Source organism: Sciurus vulgaris (genome assembly GCF_902686455.1).
Source record: "Sciurus vulgaris genome assembly, chromosome: 13".
Lineage (NCBI taxonomy): Eukaryota > Metazoa > Chordata > Mammalia > Rodentia > Sciuridae > Sciurus > Sciurus vulgaris.
In genome coordinates, this window is record NC_136474.1 from 81,904,325 (window position 1) to 81,921,359 (window position 17,035).

Genomic DNA, 17,035 nt, shown 5'->3' on the forward strand with positions numbered 1-17,035 from the left:
AGTTCGGTCTCAGATCAGTTTGCTTTGTAAGAAATAGAATATATGAGAATATTTACCTTATTTTTTAGCAAATTATGTGCATTAAAACTTTTTTAGTGTATTTATCAAATTTAACTTTCACAAGGAGAGACTGGAGGCATGGCAGAAGTAGGAAAACGCAGTCATGCCTCAGCTTTTTCTACATTTGCATTATTTTTACAAAGACAAATAGCTTTATAGGAAGCTTTCAGTGGACTTTGCCTGGGAGCTTTTGTACAATAGAAGAGATAACTGTGACACTAGGTCATGCCTCAGAACCTCAGAGGGTGACAAGCAGTGGCCTCTTTCTTCCCTGAAAGGATACAAAACTAGATTGCCATCAGTTGTCTGTAACCAAGCATGTCTGGGCTGGAGGGGAGGACTCCTCCACCCACAAGGAAGGAAGGAAAGGTGACAAATGTGTGAGTGACAGACCCTGGTGGGCTTCTGATACCCTGCTGTCTGGAGAGGGCAGCAGTCTGGTCACACAGTCCCCTTATTTGCACTTGATCTTCCACGGTCTTCCATGTTTGCCTTAATCAGCATCAAGTCAGGAACATTGGTTGCTGAGGATTACTGATGGGCGCTGTGCCCAGGACCTTGCCGACGACCTTGCCTTACCATCAGGAGAGCCCAGGAGTGGACTCTTCTGGGTGGGTGCCAAGCCTCCGTTTCCTGAGGAGCCAGACCTTCATGGTAATGCCCCCACCAGGCAACCCTCCTAAGATGCAGTCCTTACCAGTCGTATTAGTCAGCTTTGCGTCACTGTGACCAAAAGACTCGGCAAGAACAACTTAGAAGAGGAAAAGTTTATTTTGGCTCATGATTTGAGAGGTTCAGTCCACGGTCAGCCAACTCCATAGCTCTGGATCTGAGGTGAGGCAGAGGAAAGCAGCTCAGGACATGACAACCAGGAAGCAGAGGGAGCACCACTCACCAGGGACAAAATATAAATCCCAAAGGCATACCCCCCAGTGACCCACTTTCTCTAGCCACAACTTCCATTTAATCCATTTAGTGGATTAATCCACTGATTAGATTACAGCTCTCATAACAGTCATTTCACCTCTGAACATTCTCTTCCTGTCTCACGTGTGGCAATACCTCATATCCAAACCATACCACCGGTCCTGTTTAATACCTTCTTTTCATATAAATGAGCCCCATGGGACCTTTGATATCCAGCCTCCACTTCCTTCTCTGCCACCGCTTTCCCCCAGTGGCCTGATCTCAGTGCCACCGGCCTCCTACCCACTGCCCTGCAGGCCTCCTCTTCACTCACAGCTGAGGCTGTGCAGCCTGATGCTTCTGCAGCTCACTCCCCACCCCACCCACCCCAGCTGCCCTCCAGCGAACTTCTGCCACATGACCCTGCTTGAAGATTACATTCTCCCTAAAGTCATCTCAGCCTTGACCCTTGACTGAATGAGGCACTCCCCCCTGGAGATTCCTGCAGCATTTTGCCTTGCCAGTGTTATGGAGCATCCGTGGCTTGTGTGGAGCTATTCTGTGCAGAGGTATAAGACCTCCCTGCCTGCGGCCACTGAGGACTTGAAATGGATTATCCAGATGAGGTGTGCCAAGTGCAGTCTGTGGCTGATCCCTCCTTGCAGGAGTTAATGAGATTCTGGACTCGGCAGTACTGTTGATGTTGTAAGTCTGGTTCCAAGGATTCTTATCCAGCATTCACCCCCCTCAAGTTTACTGGGTATTAAATTCTGATTACCAAATGCTTCTGTTGGCAAAAAAGTATAAGTCCAGTGTTCCTCTGTTGACCCCACACCTGGAAACATGCTTATACTTGGAGTTCGGGGATAGGGACTGAGTATTCTAGAGCCACTTTCACCCACCCAGGGAGGGGACACATCAGGCACATTGTATCCCTTGTAGCTGGACACCTGGAGCAACAGGGATACACTCGCACTACCAAGGAGCATCTTCTCACAACCCAGTTTACGTGCCTGGTTGTGCTCCGGGACCAGAACAAGACCAAGGTCGCAGGGCTGCTCTGTGCTCTGCCAGGACAGTTGGACCTCACACTCCTCCCTGCACCTTCTGTTTTTATTTTCTGAATTTCAAGAAAAGCATCCCTTAAAGTAGGTGGTCTTCCTAACAGACGACATGGCCAGCTGGTGGAGTTCTGCCTGCGTGCCCAGCATGGTGTTTCTGGGGCTTAGAAAGTCCTGTGAGTGCCCTGAGGTTTTGTTGACATGGAAGTCTTGTTTGTTGATATAAATAAGAACCAGCGTCTCCAGGACACACCTTAGTGTTTTAGTGAACGGCAGATTTCAGTCCTTCCTTCCAAAACTGAATAGTAGAGGAGAAGGTAGTGTGAAAGCCATAATGAAATATCTGTCTACCCATATGGATATTTAAAAAAAAAAAAAAAAAAAACATAAAACCAACCTGAGACTTGCTTGGCCTTGTGCTCTGGGGCATATGAAGTAAGTTTTGATAAGTGCGTATGCATTCGGAGAACATTTCATTGTGGCACTTTTTCTTTAGTTTTAGCGTACCGTAACGGGATTCTTACTTGATGACAGTAACTGATGAGGTGTTCACAGCAGTTTGCCTTGAAACCCCGGTGGTGAACCTGTGGCTTGTACAGGGGAGACTCGCTCCTCGTCGCCTCCTATACAACTGGTGGAGGCCAATGTGCCTGTCTGATGAGTGGAGTGGGAGATGGACCAGGTCTCCTTTCCTTTTGTTTTTTTTTGTCTGTGATGACAAAGTTGGCTCTTGCTTTACTGAAGAATGGGACAGGTCTAGGAAGGAATCGCTTGTAAGAGTCAGGTTCTCCTCAGGCCCAACCATCATAGGAACACTGTATTTTTAGCCTCTGGTTTAAGTCTTCTGTGAAAGCTACTCAGGCCATTCATTGCTCAGGTAATTCAGAATGCACGTGCTTCCTAAGTCACTCCAAAAATGGAGAGTCAGGGCCGTCCTGCAGAGCCCAATGCTGCAGGCGGATCTGCAGGCAGAGGAGGTGGTGTGCACTGGAGGGGTCAGGAAGGCAGGCGCCGTCAGTCTGGTCTCATGTTAGAGGCAGTTGTGATGTCTACCTTGATGTGTGACATTAAAAAAATGTATCTTTACTCTTAATGCTGATTCTCTAGCTTATGTTGTAAATTCTGTAGACTTTTCTTCCATGTGTCTTAGATTTTGATCTTGGAAGTCACTGCTTTGTGATTTCCAGGGCAAAACTTCAGACAGTAAGTTGTTCTAGATGGTTATTATTGTCTGTAACTGAGTGGCTCTCAGGTTCTTTTGATGATAACATACCAACAAAAAATTCTGGATCAGAACTTAGTATGCACATTTTTATATGTATGTAATTGAAACAAGTTTTTCAAAACAGTACTTACTTGTGTTTCGTGTAAGACATGGATACTTTCTGTTCTTTCATACTTCATTTTTTAACATAGGAGCTAGGGATTTAGCTCTGTGGCCGAGTGTTTACCTGGTGTGCCCGAAGCCCTGGGTCCCATTCTCAGCAACAGGAAAAAGAAATACACTTTGTAAACCACTTGTGGAGCTGCAGCTTACAACTTCAAAACAGTTCCTCACTGGGTGCAATGGCACATGCCTATAATTCTTACAACTTGAGAGGCTGAGGCAGGAGGATGGCAAATTCAAGGCCAGCCTCAGCAACTTAGCAAGGCCCTGTCTCAAAATAAAAAATAAAATAAAAGGGGCTGGGGTTGCAGCTCAGTGGTAAAATGCCTTTGGGTCTTATCCCTGATACCAAAAAAAAAAAAAAAAACAAACCAAAACAAAACAATACCCACTGCCTCTGTTCATAGCTACAGTCCTGCATGGGGTCATTCCCCCCAAGAATTGCCCATCCCTTTTGACATGCCTTGCCTAAGGAGCCTCGTGGCCCCAGGGTGACCCTGGCCACCATCCTGACTTCTCGTACTTTCCTCCCAACACAGTCTCCTGCCCTACTTCTCAGCTTCAGTGGCAAGTTCACACCATGCCTGACCTTGCCGTTGCCCCTGCCCCTGTGCAGAAGAAGCGCGTGATGGAGTCGTGGGTATGTGATAACGTTTAGGTCCCATCCTTCAAGTGCAGCTCTAACCCAAGGATCAAGAGACCGTGTGGTACTTCAATGGTGTGTTGAGTAGTTGGTCACATGTATGGCGTGAGGACAGATAAGCCTGGTGTCCACTTTGCAGCTGGCAGCCCTGACCAGTGCTTGCTGGCGAGTCTGTGGAAGAGCCCAGGAGCTACCTTGAAGCTGGAGCTTGTCCCCGCCCAGGGCCCTGTGGCATTCACACCTCTGCATGAGCATGGCACACTAGTCTCCTTTTCCCTCCTTAAAAGGGAATCATTGTTTTTGAAAGTGAAGAATAGCAGTCCTGAACGTGGTTAATCAGAGTTTAGTGAGCAAGCTCCACAAGACTATTTTGATTAGTGCATTTATTTCACTTTTTCATTAGTGCAACATGGATATTTGTTTCACCTTATGTGGCACATCTCAGGAGCTCCACTGGACACGGTCATTACACCAGAAAAATAACCTGCTGGCTCGGCAGAAGGGAACCTGTATAACTGTGTTACTAGCCGGTGTGTTTTCACCCTGGAGGACAGTATGGCAGGTAGTGGAGGCTGAAATTCACAGCATCGTACCACTTTAAAATCACCACAAGAAATGCCAGTATTCACAAGTCGAAGGTACTTTGGTTTTTGGAACTTCTTATAGTTAGGTTTGATGGAAATCATTTTATAATACAAATTACTAAAAATTTATTTGATTGCATTTTTAATAACATCAGTATAAAATGTCACACTGTGGCAAGTGACATCCTAAGACAGTTGTGAGGACCTTGGATATCGTCTCTTCAGGACCCCAGACAGGACCCTCTGCCTATCACACCATCCTGACAGCCGACCGTCACACAGAGGTGTCAGAGGTGTCCCCCGACACTCCTGCAGCTCTTCTGCAGGGTGGGAGCCATTTGTAACACTGCATGTCATGCCTCAAGCCTAAACAGTTACTACCTAAACTTTCTCCAGTTTTGGCAGCAATAGGATGTTTTGAAACCTACGCCGCCTGGCCAAACGTGTCTTCCATTGACTGGTGGAATGTTGGTTTAAGCCCGTTCATTTTGAGCCTGTGTTGTTTTGGACTTGATTCAGTTTTATTTAAGAAATTATCTTATTTCCATCTCCCTTAATATGAATTACGAGCCTTCTCCTCCTTTTAATGGGGAGGTTCCTTTATCTTTGACTGTTTTAGAAATTGTTTTTTCAATATGACCAGGAAACTTGATAAGGCAGGAGTGGGCTTCCCAGTCTCACAGTACCTGAGGGAACTCAGCAAACTATTTCATTTGAGGGAGGGAGCTGGGGAAGTAGGAGACGGTACACCAAGTGAGCACTTTAATGGAACCCAGTAAAGTTGCAGGAGATCGCTGTCCTCAGAGTCCCCTCTCCCTCACCACTGAAAGCCAGCATCCGAGTACAAGCCCAGGACTGCCCTCACCTTGCTTTCCTGCCACTAGCTGAAATATGTCAGTGCGGGTTTAGAGCAGCTTGGGCCAGCCCATCAGGTAGGAACGCGGCAGGTCACACGCCACTTGGCTTTCCTATCTGTAAAATGGGCGAGATGGTAGTGCCTGCTTCCTGGATTGCTGCAGGGCCAGCTGCAGCTTTGGCACAGCCTCGGTAGGGCGAGCACTCCGGAAGGGTTTGCCGCTGCGGCCATCAGTGTCGGGCTCCCATCTGTAGGTGTCTGGCAGAGCTTATCTCATTGTATCAGTTTAGAACTTGGACATCTCCCTAGCAAAGCAACAGGGTACCTAGATTTTTTGTGAATTTTTCCTGAAATGTGCTTAGAGGGAAAAAAAAAAAAAAGAAATGCACTTAGGTTCATGATTCATGAGTAGCTTTAATGATGTTGTCTTCTGATGATCAGTCACATCCTGTGACTTCCTGCATCAGCAGTGACAGGAGGAGGAAGAGGATGGGGGGCGACAATACCAGTCTCCTCACATTAGGTAGACGCATAACTTAGGGCCAATATGCAACAGATTTCCATTTCTTTTATGATGGTACTGACATTTAGACCAGTTTTAAAATTATAATGGAACTGGCCCAGTGGAGGGCTGTAACGCTGGTGTGAGTCACTGGGAGCAGCCCAGCAAAGCTGTCGTTCTGCAGGCTTTCCGACTGCCCCTCTCGGGAAATCATCCAGAACTTAGGGGCGCCTCCCATATAGCCTTCTGCTGGATGAGGCCTCCCCATGGTGGGTGGGGGCAGAGAGAACTGAGAAGAGAACTGAGAATCTCTTGGAGCCGTCAGGAGCTTGTCTCATTCTTCACGCACACCCCACCAGCGCCGACTTTGATTTCTCATTATCCTTCATGCATCATTTAGAGCAGACAGATGGCTTTCCAGTTAATCAAAACCTTTTAACTATCTGAAAGGAAACTCCTAAGCCTGGAACGGATCATTTCAATAAATCTTGTTCCTATTTACCTGCTACGCCTCAAAATGAAAAAAGAATTTTTTTTCAAGTACATTTGGAAAGTAGTTTCTGCAGATTAGAATGTTTCTGAGCAGGCCAACAGAGTGAAGGTAAGGGCCCAGGATTCTGAGTGAGGCAAACTGGGCTCTCTGGTTTTTCCTCAGATAGCTGTGGAATGCGTTTGCTTTCATGTGAGGAACTCTCCAGCTCTAATGCATTTTGAGTGTGTATTTCTGTATGAGGGTGGCAGAAGTCCTGTTCTGATGTGCGCCTCTGGTCATCTGAGCACGAGAGGCCACTCCATAAACCCTGTAACATGAGACCTGGTGTGGACACAACCTGTCAGACACCCTTTAGCCCAGGCCAGAGACTCCTGAACCCGAATTTTGAATTCCCTGGTGACTCGCAGGGTCTGGGAGGGGACCCATGAGTTATCTCCTAATGAATTCTACCTGGGTCCCATTTAAGTTCAGAACAGGCATACCATGTGGTCAATGGAGAAAGGGAGGGTTCAGCATGTCCAGAAGTTATAGGACTTAATCCCCAAATGTGGATTATCAAGCAGTGTTCTTACTGGATTGAAACGGCTTTCATCTTTTAGGATCTGCAGTTCATAAGACTTATTAATAACTAAGCTATGTACTCTTTCCCTAGACACTCAGCTCTCATGAAGCCCTGAGTTTATGGTGCGTGATAAATAAATTCTTGCTAAAATGTTCCCAACATTTCTGTATTACCCTCTTTTTAAGGCGTACCCAGTTCTGCCACCAAGCCCTCCTTGGCCTTCCATGTTCTCTTCCCTGAGTGACCACCTGTTCACAACCCCAACAGAGGACTCCTTAATGTTCTATTTAGTAGTGAATGCCAACCAGCATCTCAGACAACTAGAGACCAGATGCACAGTGTTTCCCGCTCTCAGTGCCCCTGGCGACAGCTGCCTGCACCTCACCTTGGTCCTCTGCCTTCAACACCCCCACCGTAGCCAGGGTCAGGCTCTGGACCTCTGTCTCTTTTTATAATGAAACATTTTTCTTAAAGATGTTTGACTGACACTCATTAAATAAATGGTAACCTTAACCGTTTGCTCTCTTCTTTACAGACACGAGACGACTTCCTGGGCCAGGTGGACGTGCCCCTTAGTCACCTTCCGGTAAGGACAGCTACATGTCTGTGTTGCGTGCTGAGAGCTGTGGTTCCTCATTGCTTCCAGCTGGTGTGTTTGCAGAGTGGCATTCCCTCAGCACCCCTGAGAGGCCACAGTGAGGAGCCTGTGCCTCAGCCCTCTTCCCGGCTAGAAGGTGGGCCTGTGACGGGGTGGACGGAGGTTCTCTTAGTTGTGAGATCCCATGTGTCTGAAGCACATGACACTCTTGTCGGCCTCATCAGCTCCCTCTCTTTTCTGCTTTTTACCTCCTCTACATTTGTGTGTCACAGAAGGGCCATCTCCTTCTGTCAAGCCTCTATTCTTGTCGCTTGGTGTCTTTGCTCCCAAATCTACCCTTTGGGGTGGGCGTTCATTTCCCTGAGTCTGAAAGTACACCTGCTGTGTGTCCTAGCTGGTGTTTGCCAGGTTGGGGCTTATAGCTTTCTAGTCGGCATGGTGACAAAGGGAAGACTCTGTTCCTTGTGAGTGGCCTGTCCCCTGGAAACCCTGCCCTGGCATTAGAAAGTGCACTGAGCTACCACATATAGCCACTGGCTTTCCTCTCTGCTCAGATGGGCAAAACATTTGAGGCTGTTGCTATAACTGCTTTTGGGGGTATCACCTACAACCTGAGGCAGTAGGTATGGTTTGGGAACAGACCTGGAGGTCTTGGTGGAGGTAGGGCATTCCATAGTCTAGCTACAGTTTTCCAGATTGTTCTATCCTTCCTCCTGGCCTTCTTCCCCTGGGCAGCACGAAGTAACGTAAGTAGGAGCTATGAGAAGAGAGTCAAATATTTCTGCCTTACAAGGGCGTTGTGTTTTGTCAATGCTTTGAGCGTGTAGGATAAATAGTCTATAAACTAAAATGACTTAAACCACCTAGCACAAGCCTCCCACTGTGTGGAAACTGGGGCCATTCCCTATGTTAAACGCTGAGCCTGAATGAGGAGGTATTGTGAAGGAATGTGCTAGCAAGCAGTTGACTCGTGCATTCAGGGAACCTATTATGGGACAAAAGGTTCAAATGCATTCCTTCCCCAAAGACTGGGAGCGGAAGTGATAGCATTGCAATCTTTTTTGTTCCTACATAAAGTCTTGAAGCTCCAAGGTATCTCAGAAAGGAGGGTATGTGTAACTTCTACATGAGACTAGTTCCTAAGCTATCAAAAAAACAAAACAACAACAACAAAACTATCAGTAAAGGACTCATCCCCAAAAGTTAGAAAACAAAACAAAAAACCAAAAAAACATTATTTTCCTGGGGGTCACATTGACTGGATTTGAACGTGTCACGTGTTGTGAGGAAAGACCCTTTTTGCGTGTCTCCATTTGTAGGTTTCCACTCATGCTCTTCAGGTGAAGCGTAATCTTGTCATGCTTTTAAGCAGTGGTGTTTGGTTGGTTCTTTGGGTGTCCCCAAGTGCCTTTGCCCTGAAGTAAAAACCAACCCTAAGATGCTTACAAGAGGCACAAGTTAAATTTTTAACAACTGCTCCATTAAGCCCTGTTTGAGTGATCTGCTAGTGATTGGGTTTGAAAGGTTGGGCATGGCTTCCAGAGAACAGAAGAATGTTCCTCTTCAAGAGACCAAGTCAGCAAAGGGAATATACTTCACCTTGGGATCTTGAATGGTGACCAAGCGTGAGCTTTCAAAGAAGATACGCCTCATCCAAACCAGGAACGTGATGGGGGCGAGGGTGGAGACAGTAAAGGGGGCTTAGGGTAGACGCTCATGATTGTTAGGAAAGTGTTTTTGATCATTTGAGAGTTCTGTTTTGTGTGATTCGTGTGTGATTTTAAAAAGGACGTCTTGTCAGTCCCATAACTGATGACTGGTAATGAACTTTTCCTTGTTAACTCTGGAAGCTTGTCACTGTGGTTGCCAGTGGATATTGGTGTTTACAATGTAAAAACTCACTCTCAGATTCTTAGGCTTGGCTCTCCTGTTGTCCCCATTTTCAGTTGAGAATTTCCTGTCCCAGAGGTGCTTCCCAGGCAGACTAGAGGGTCTGCACAGCCTCCCTTGCTGGGCTCACCCAGCAGCAATTTCTGGGTGGAGGCGCACAGGGGAACAGGCTCTTCAGCATTGTGGAACTGACCCACATACTCCTCTGCAGCCCACTGCCAGCAGCTGGGTGCCTGGGTTTAGTGTCCTGCTGGGCCCTGTGGGCCCTCAGTGCGAGTCCAAGTTGGCACTGTGCCAGGTGAGGAGGAGAAGGCAGCTGGGACCCGAGAGGTGGGCAGGGAGGTAGTTGAAGCCTGGTGTTCCACGTGGTAGAAACACTCTGCCTCAGCTTTCAGCTGCAGTGGCCACTGAGGTAAATGGCAGTTCTGTCATTCTCCCCCGAGCAGGAAAGGGAGGAAGGGATAATGAGAGAGAAAACCAGCTGCTTTTCCCCCTCTGAGCATCGATTCCCCAGTGTTTGGTTCTTACCAGACGCCTTTCAGATGAAAGAAGAAAATTGTAGATTTGTGGTTCACTTTCATCCTTGGTCATGAGACTCAGTCTGCCTGTTTTATTGGTGGGAAAAATAGATAGGAAATAGGATTCCAGTTGTCCAGAATGTTTGGGACCTCTGTTTCCTTCACTGTGTTCCAGTTTACCTGCTCATCTTTTATACCTCTTTTCCATGTTATTTCATTACAAGGTGAGGAGGTAAGGAAGGGGGAACCAGAGGGAGAGCAATGGGATTGGTAGGCTGACCCTTTACGTGGGTCAGAGAATTCAGGAAACCTGAGTACTTACTCTAAGTGGTCTCCAAAGGTGAGGCTTTAAAAAGGGCTCTGTCAGGTATTATTGACTGCTGTGTGGGAGATGGGTGAGTTGCCTGAGTAACCCTAACCAAGTTAGTATTCCTTCCTAGGCTTCTGCTTTCCCATAGGACAAGGATGCGTGCATAGATGAGACCAAGTTTCCATCCAGCTCTGTGATGGAGCCCAGAGCTGGTCCAGTGTTCCCTAAGCAGAGGCATTGGTGGCTGGGATGACATGTGTGTTACCTAGGAGATGCTGGCAGCAGCAGAAATGAGTGGTGGTTATAAGAAGGTCCTGTCGCCTGCAGCTTAAATACAGCTTCTCTTGTTCTCTGGAGCAAACTTAGCTGTAGCTGTACATGTTCGTTGATTGTTTTAAACTACACTTTCACATTTGTAAGCAAAATTCAGTGCGTAATTTCTCAAAAGTTCATAGAGTATTTGATTAGTCGTATCTACTAATTATTTAGGGATAAAAGTAACTCTTAAGACTATATTAACAACAGAATGAAATTCTGACAGGTGTTTTTCTGCTGTGCCTCTGAGCTTTTTCTTGCTTCTTTTTGGTTAGTTGTGGCTCCCCTGCCTGTAAAGCCCCCAGCCCTCCCACCTCTGCCCAGCCACAAAACCTGGCCTCTGTGGGCAGTGCCCTGGGGGCACTTGTTACAGTGTTCCTATCTCTTGTCTCCCACCGCAGTCAAGTGCTGCCTGGGGCAGCCCTGGCTAACTTTGACCTGTAGTTTTCCTAAAATAAAGCACTTTCAGGTTGCGGCCCCAGCTGTTCAGTCTCCTAACTGTACTTGAGGGTAACCAAGGTGGTCAACATTCTTTCACCCCCTCTTTTATTTATGGCTGGTGGCAGATTGATCCCTCTCGTGTGCAGATTTCAAGAAGTGTGGAAGGAGTTGAAAGGCATTTATCCATTCCTGAGTTTATTTTCCAGGTGAGGAAACTTAAGGCCAGAGAGAGAAGTGAGCTGTCCAACATTGAGCAGGTTGTTGGCAGTACTGGATCCCCCTGCCAAGTTCCCAGCATCAGTGTGTGCCTAGGCACAGTCAAGGGTGTGGGGCACAGGAGTAGCCTGGGGCCTTGGGAGCTTCTGGTCTTCGCAGGCAGGTTCTGAGTCTGGAGACCTAGGAGATCCTCTCCCTCCATTTGCCTGCAAAAATAATTTATCTCACCATGTGTCATAGTGACTGTACTTCTGCTAAAGCAACTGTTCTCTTCAGGATGACAGTGTGGTGTATCCAAAAGATTTTCTTTTGAAGTCGCATCAATCTGTTCATGATGGCTTCCCACCGGGAGCATCCTTGGTGCCCTCCTAGAATCCCCACCTAGCTTCTCTCCAGGGAGCATGAGCAGGTCGTGACCTGGATAAATGCCTGTAGTTATCTACAAGGGCACCATCCTGTTGGGCTAGAGAATTTCCATGAAGGTAATTTTCATCTTGAGCATCCGGCCTCTTGTTGCCTGGCATTGGGCTGCCGATACTCCTGTAACAGGAAAACGTAGAATCGGCTTGTGGCAATAATGGTCAGGCTGTTAGGTGTGCTAGGTGTCTTCGTGAGGACTGTGGTAAGCCACCTCAACCAACTGACTTAACCCTCACAACAACCCTGTAAAATCTAGTCACTGCTTCATTTTATAGATGAGGACACTAGAGCACAGAAAGGTAAGGACCCTTTGGGCCACACAGCTCTGTAAGCAACAAAGCCAGGGCATAGACCTCTTGATCTGTGAGGTGCTGGTGTTGAACTGTGTGGTGTACACAGATTCACTTCCAGAGTCTGCTGAGCACCGCTCTTCCCCACTTACTCCTTTGCACGCTCTCTGCTCTCCCAGGATCCTTATGTGAAGACCCTGGAAGCTTCGCTTACGCTGTGTGTTCCCTGAGGCGATGCTGTCCTTCCTCCCACTTCTCTACCAGCTGCGACCTTGTGGGGAAGATAAAGGAGAGGGATGCAATAGAGGAAGGCAAGATAGTCTCACGGTGACAGTTTAAGATGAGGACTCTGGGGATAAGATGGCAGATGGAGACAACCAGACCATCTAGAGTCAGCTGTCCAGCAGAAAGACCTGCCAGTGACCTGGCCTCCAGCAGGATTAGATGTGATTGGCACACATGATAGATGAGGCCAGGATGGTTGGAGTATGAGAAGTGGTCAGGGAGACGGGACCATGATGAGGCTAAAGGTAATTAAAAACCCGACCATATACCTTATAGACATAGGAAGGAATTTTCATTTTATTATGAAACAAGCGGGCTAGTGGGAGGTTAAAGCAAGGAATAACATAAGGTGATACGGTTTCAAATGTAAGAGCTTACATACACACATCCTTCATATACTCAATCGTTATACTCTGGTTTGTCTCTCTTGCTGCAAAAGTAAGTATTTTAAATTGCATTCGATTGAAGGATCTAGATATTTGGGGGTTTACAATATAGTATATTTTTTTAATAATAGTAACAGGGCTAGGGCTGGAGCTCAATGGTAAAACACTTGCCTAGCATGAGTGAGGCACTGGGTTTGATCCTCAGCACCACATTAAAAAATAAGGTATTATGTCCACCTACAACTAAAAGTAGATTTTAAAATCCTTTAAAATAATAGTAACACTTTTCTAATTTCCATCTTAGAAATTAGGCCAGACAACTATGTACAATAAAGTGAATACTGATTTCTTTTAAAATGAATAGATTTCATTCCCATTGTGATCATAACTTTACAAAATAAATCCCAGGAGAGGACTTAGTTGGTGGTTGGTGACACTTCTTAGACAATCTGTGTGCTGATCATAATTTGGTTAATTCTTTTAGGCTAAGACATGATGTTTTAATGCAAGAAATAAAGCTGCCTTCAAAGATTAGGTCTTTATATTCTGTTCCTTCTACATTTAGGTTTCTTGAGTCACAGGGAAAACAAGACACCAGTGACCCTTGGTTCTCTGAAGCCGATCAACTCCCTGAGATTGAGGCCGCACCCTGCAGTTAGAAATTACACTTGGCAGCAATGGCTATAATTTTGTCATTTGTCTGTGGCAGGGGTTGGCTCCTAAAACCCGATGTGGATAGTGACATCTAGTGGATTTTAAGTAGACAAAGCCTGTGTCCTGTCATATGCTTAATTAATCATCTAGTGCGTTGAGGAACCAGCTCCCTTTCACCTTGGCCACGTTCCGAAGTATGGAAATGTATTCTCTAGAACCCAGATGACTGTCTCTAAAACAAAAACTGTCAGTTGCACTGGAGCCTATTTTACTTTTCTTCCCATAGACAGAAGATCCAACCATGGAGCGACCCTATACATTTAAGGACTTTCTTCTCCGCCCAAGGAGGTGAGGCTTGGGATGGGTGTGTGGGGTGCTGTCCTGCTGGCTTCAGGCATTGGTTTCTCGGGGGACAATTTCAGGAGTCACTGTAAACAGGAAGGATGCAAGCAAGTCATATTCTTTCTGACCAATTTTCTCCCTTTACGCAGTCATAAATCTCGAGTTAAGGGATTTTTGCGGTTGAAAATGGCCTACATGCCGAAAAACGGAGGTCAAGAGGACGAGAACAGTGAGCAGAGGGACGACATGGAGGTATGCAGAAGAGCCACGGCCCCGGCCTGCCTTCCCGGCTAAGGCCACTGACATTCCACTGTGAGACTTTGTCATCGGAGGACGATAAAAATTTATAAAGTTAAATATGAGAACACCAGTGTGTTTAAACATGAGAACTCCCCGTGCGTTTTAGTACAGTGAGCTTCTTGTGTCATGCTATGACGCTAGCTGAAGAGTGGGTCCTTAGACTGTGGAATGTCCTGTGGACGGCCCTCTGCCCGTGAGCTTCCCTCCTCATGAAGCCTGTTGTTGCTTTGGGCAGTCAGCTCTATGTAAGACCCTTGTCATACTTGAAGCTGCCTCAGAGCACTAAGGTGATTTGGAAGGTCTCCCCCTGTTTCTTCTTCGTTTGACCTGCAGTGCTAGCGTGCATTAGAAGAGCTCTCCTCTGGAAATTCCAGTTTGGGAATTAGCTGTCCAGAGCACTTTTCTTTTTGTTCTCCTGGCATAGTGGTCTCTTGGCTTTCTGGTCACATACCTGTGCCTTGGGTCCCATTGTGCCTTCTCTGCACATGCCTCGGAAGTGCTGTTTCCTTAGACACACTCTCATTGTTCTGAGAGTGCGCATTGAACAAGGCCTCTCTGTGGCCGTTTCCACATCTGTTTGCAGCTGTCACATATACATGATACATGAATAATGTGTTGTGGCAAGTTGACGGACCCGCCCCCACCACCACCAAGCAATGTTCACAGGTGGCACTGGCTACAGGCTTTGTGGCTCTCACACGTGGAGAGGACAGCAGTGGGTGGCAGGCCATGGTGGAGGTTGACATTTCATCGGCACAGCAACAGATTTTTATTTCAAATCCAAGGAATTTTTTACATTCTTGCTTTCCAACTGCAGTAACCAGTGAATTACTTAATTTTCCAGTGACTTTACTAGGGGATGTTAGGAAAGCAATACTTAATGCCTAAAGTATGCATTGTGAAAATGTCACTCTAACCCTGGTACCATGAAGCCTGTTTGTGTGCAGAGCCTAAGGAGGCACCAGCAGCAACTTCCAGACTTTTTCTGATTCCTGGGATTAGAGCAGACCAGGATAGAGGCTTCACCTCCTCTCCATGCTGGCCTTGGGGCTGTCTTCCAGGGACCAGCAGAGCCCTGGGCTTCCCAATCACCCAGGCCATGCTTTCTGTTAGAACACTTGGGTTATAGCTCAGCTTTACCTTCAGGAGGTGTTGAGTGAATGACAGCTGTAACATGGCCCATGTTCTTGGCTTCAAACAGCCCTGTTATTCAGGTCAGAATAACAAACAGGAAACATGACAAGAGTATAATGTGACTTAAGTGACTTCACAGACTGCATGTCCCAACCTGTGTGGCTCCCTGCGGTAGTATCCTCTTAGCAGGCAACAAGAGTAATTGACCATTGCTCAAAAAATTTTTGAGACTTGAATTGATTTTTTTACTCTTTTATGGAAATGCAGCCAAATGTGACACATGAAGCCATTGCAAGAACCAGGGCATGCAGAGCAAGACAGAAGGACATAGAGAACGCTGGCTTTTCCCACATTCTGAAGAAATAACCTCATAATCTTCCTTTAATTTTGTCCCACAGCACGGGTGGGAAGTTGTTGACTCAAACGACTCAGCTTCTCAGCACCAGGAGGAGCTGCCCCCGCCCCCTCTGCCCCCAGGGTGGGAAGAGAAGGTGGACAACTTGGGCCGCACTTACTATGTCAACCACAACAACCGGACCACCCAGTGGCACCGCCCCAGCCTCATGTGAGTACCGCACAGTGTGGGGGCACCCGGTCACCCCTGCAGCTTAGGTAGGAGCAGAGCGACTCTGGGACAAGGCTGGAAAGTAAACCGTGTGTCAGTCAAGCAAGTGGCTCCTCACTGCAGTGGGGACATGAGAGCAAGACCAACACGGGTCAGGAAGGAAGAGGCTGTGGCCTGAAGTCCTGGGCTGCCGGTTCAATATGAGCTGCTGTCCTTTACATGTCTTCTTTATATGGAATCCTGACATCTGTTTTTCCAGGAGTTATCATATGTTTAATGATTATATTGCTTCCCTCTCCTTTAGCTTCTTCTCCTGACTGATCCAGAATGGAAAACAGCAAGCAAATTGGCTTTGCAGTTTTCTGTTTCCTTTTAATTTTTGGATTTTTATTACTTTTAATTATTAGACTTGGAAACCCTCTGAAAAGCTTTTTTTCTCATTTTAGGAAATGTATATATTATCCCCTTCATATAATTAGAAATGCATTTGAAATTTGCAAAGTCAGAATTATTAATTACTGGTCTGGGGTTGTGGCTCAGTAGTAAAGCACTTGCCTAACATATGTGAGGCACTGGGTTCAATTTGCAGCACCAGATATAAATAAATGAATAAAATAAATGTCCATCAACAACTAAAAATTTTTTTTTAATTTTTTAAAAAAAGAATTAATGATTACTATTTGTTCTAATCATTCACCAGCTTCAGGGATATAGTAAGCCCATTGATGTTTTATTCCCTCAGCAATTTTTTTTTGATGATAGCAAATGAATCCTACTTAAATCTCAACTACTATAAAGAAGGTTTTGCAGCAGGCTGTTGTTAAATCATAATGCACAGCAAAATGTAAATCTGTTGATACACAATACAAAGCAAAATCCAAAGTACTAAGGAAAGGAAAAAATTATTCTAGAATTTATGAGCTTCCTAGCATCCAAGCCAAGTGGGTAATTATCAATTATTATGGGTAATTATCAATTATTGTACAATTCTCAATATGTAATGAAGGCAGATATACTAGCTGAGATCATTTTCTCTTCAACTCAGAATCTGAAAGAAATTTGCTAATGGTGCTTTTTAGACACCTGGTGATAGCAGTATACTGAGAAGTGTTCTTTCAAACCCTTTTGAGAGATTACAGAGATACTCTGCATGTGACCGAGTGGAGAAGGTGAACAATTTGACTGGTTTGGGTTTTATTTAATTTGGAAGTAAAGCTTACAGAATCTAGAGCAATGACTAGCTGAACCTCCCCCTGAGCCTCCAAGTGGGTTCTCATGAATATCATCTGTCCTTGCTCACTTTGGACTGCCCATTAA

General features: G+C 46.1%; 1 protein-coding gene across 8 annotated transcripts in view; it reads left to right on the forward strand.

Moving 5' to 3' along the window:
- The window catches only part of NEDD4L (NEDD4 like E3 ubiquitin protein ligase), a 311,088-nt gene that overhangs the window by 226,311 nt on the left and 67,742 nt on the right, over window positions 1-17,035 (forward strand). For all 8 annotated transcript variants that reach the window (XM_079108668.1, XM_079108669.1, XM_079108662.1 and 5 more), the window contains 4 exons: window positions 7,590-7,640; window positions 13,664-13,725; window positions 13,869-13,971; window positions 15,552-15,718. In XM_079108668.1, the coding sequence (XP_078964794.1) occupies window positions 7,590-7,640; window positions 13,664-13,725; window positions 13,869-13,971; window positions 15,552-15,718 (383 nt within the window). The remainder of the gene's footprint in view (window positions 1-7,589; window positions 7,641-13,663; window positions 13,726-13,868; window positions 13,972-15,551; window positions 15,719-17,035) is intronic.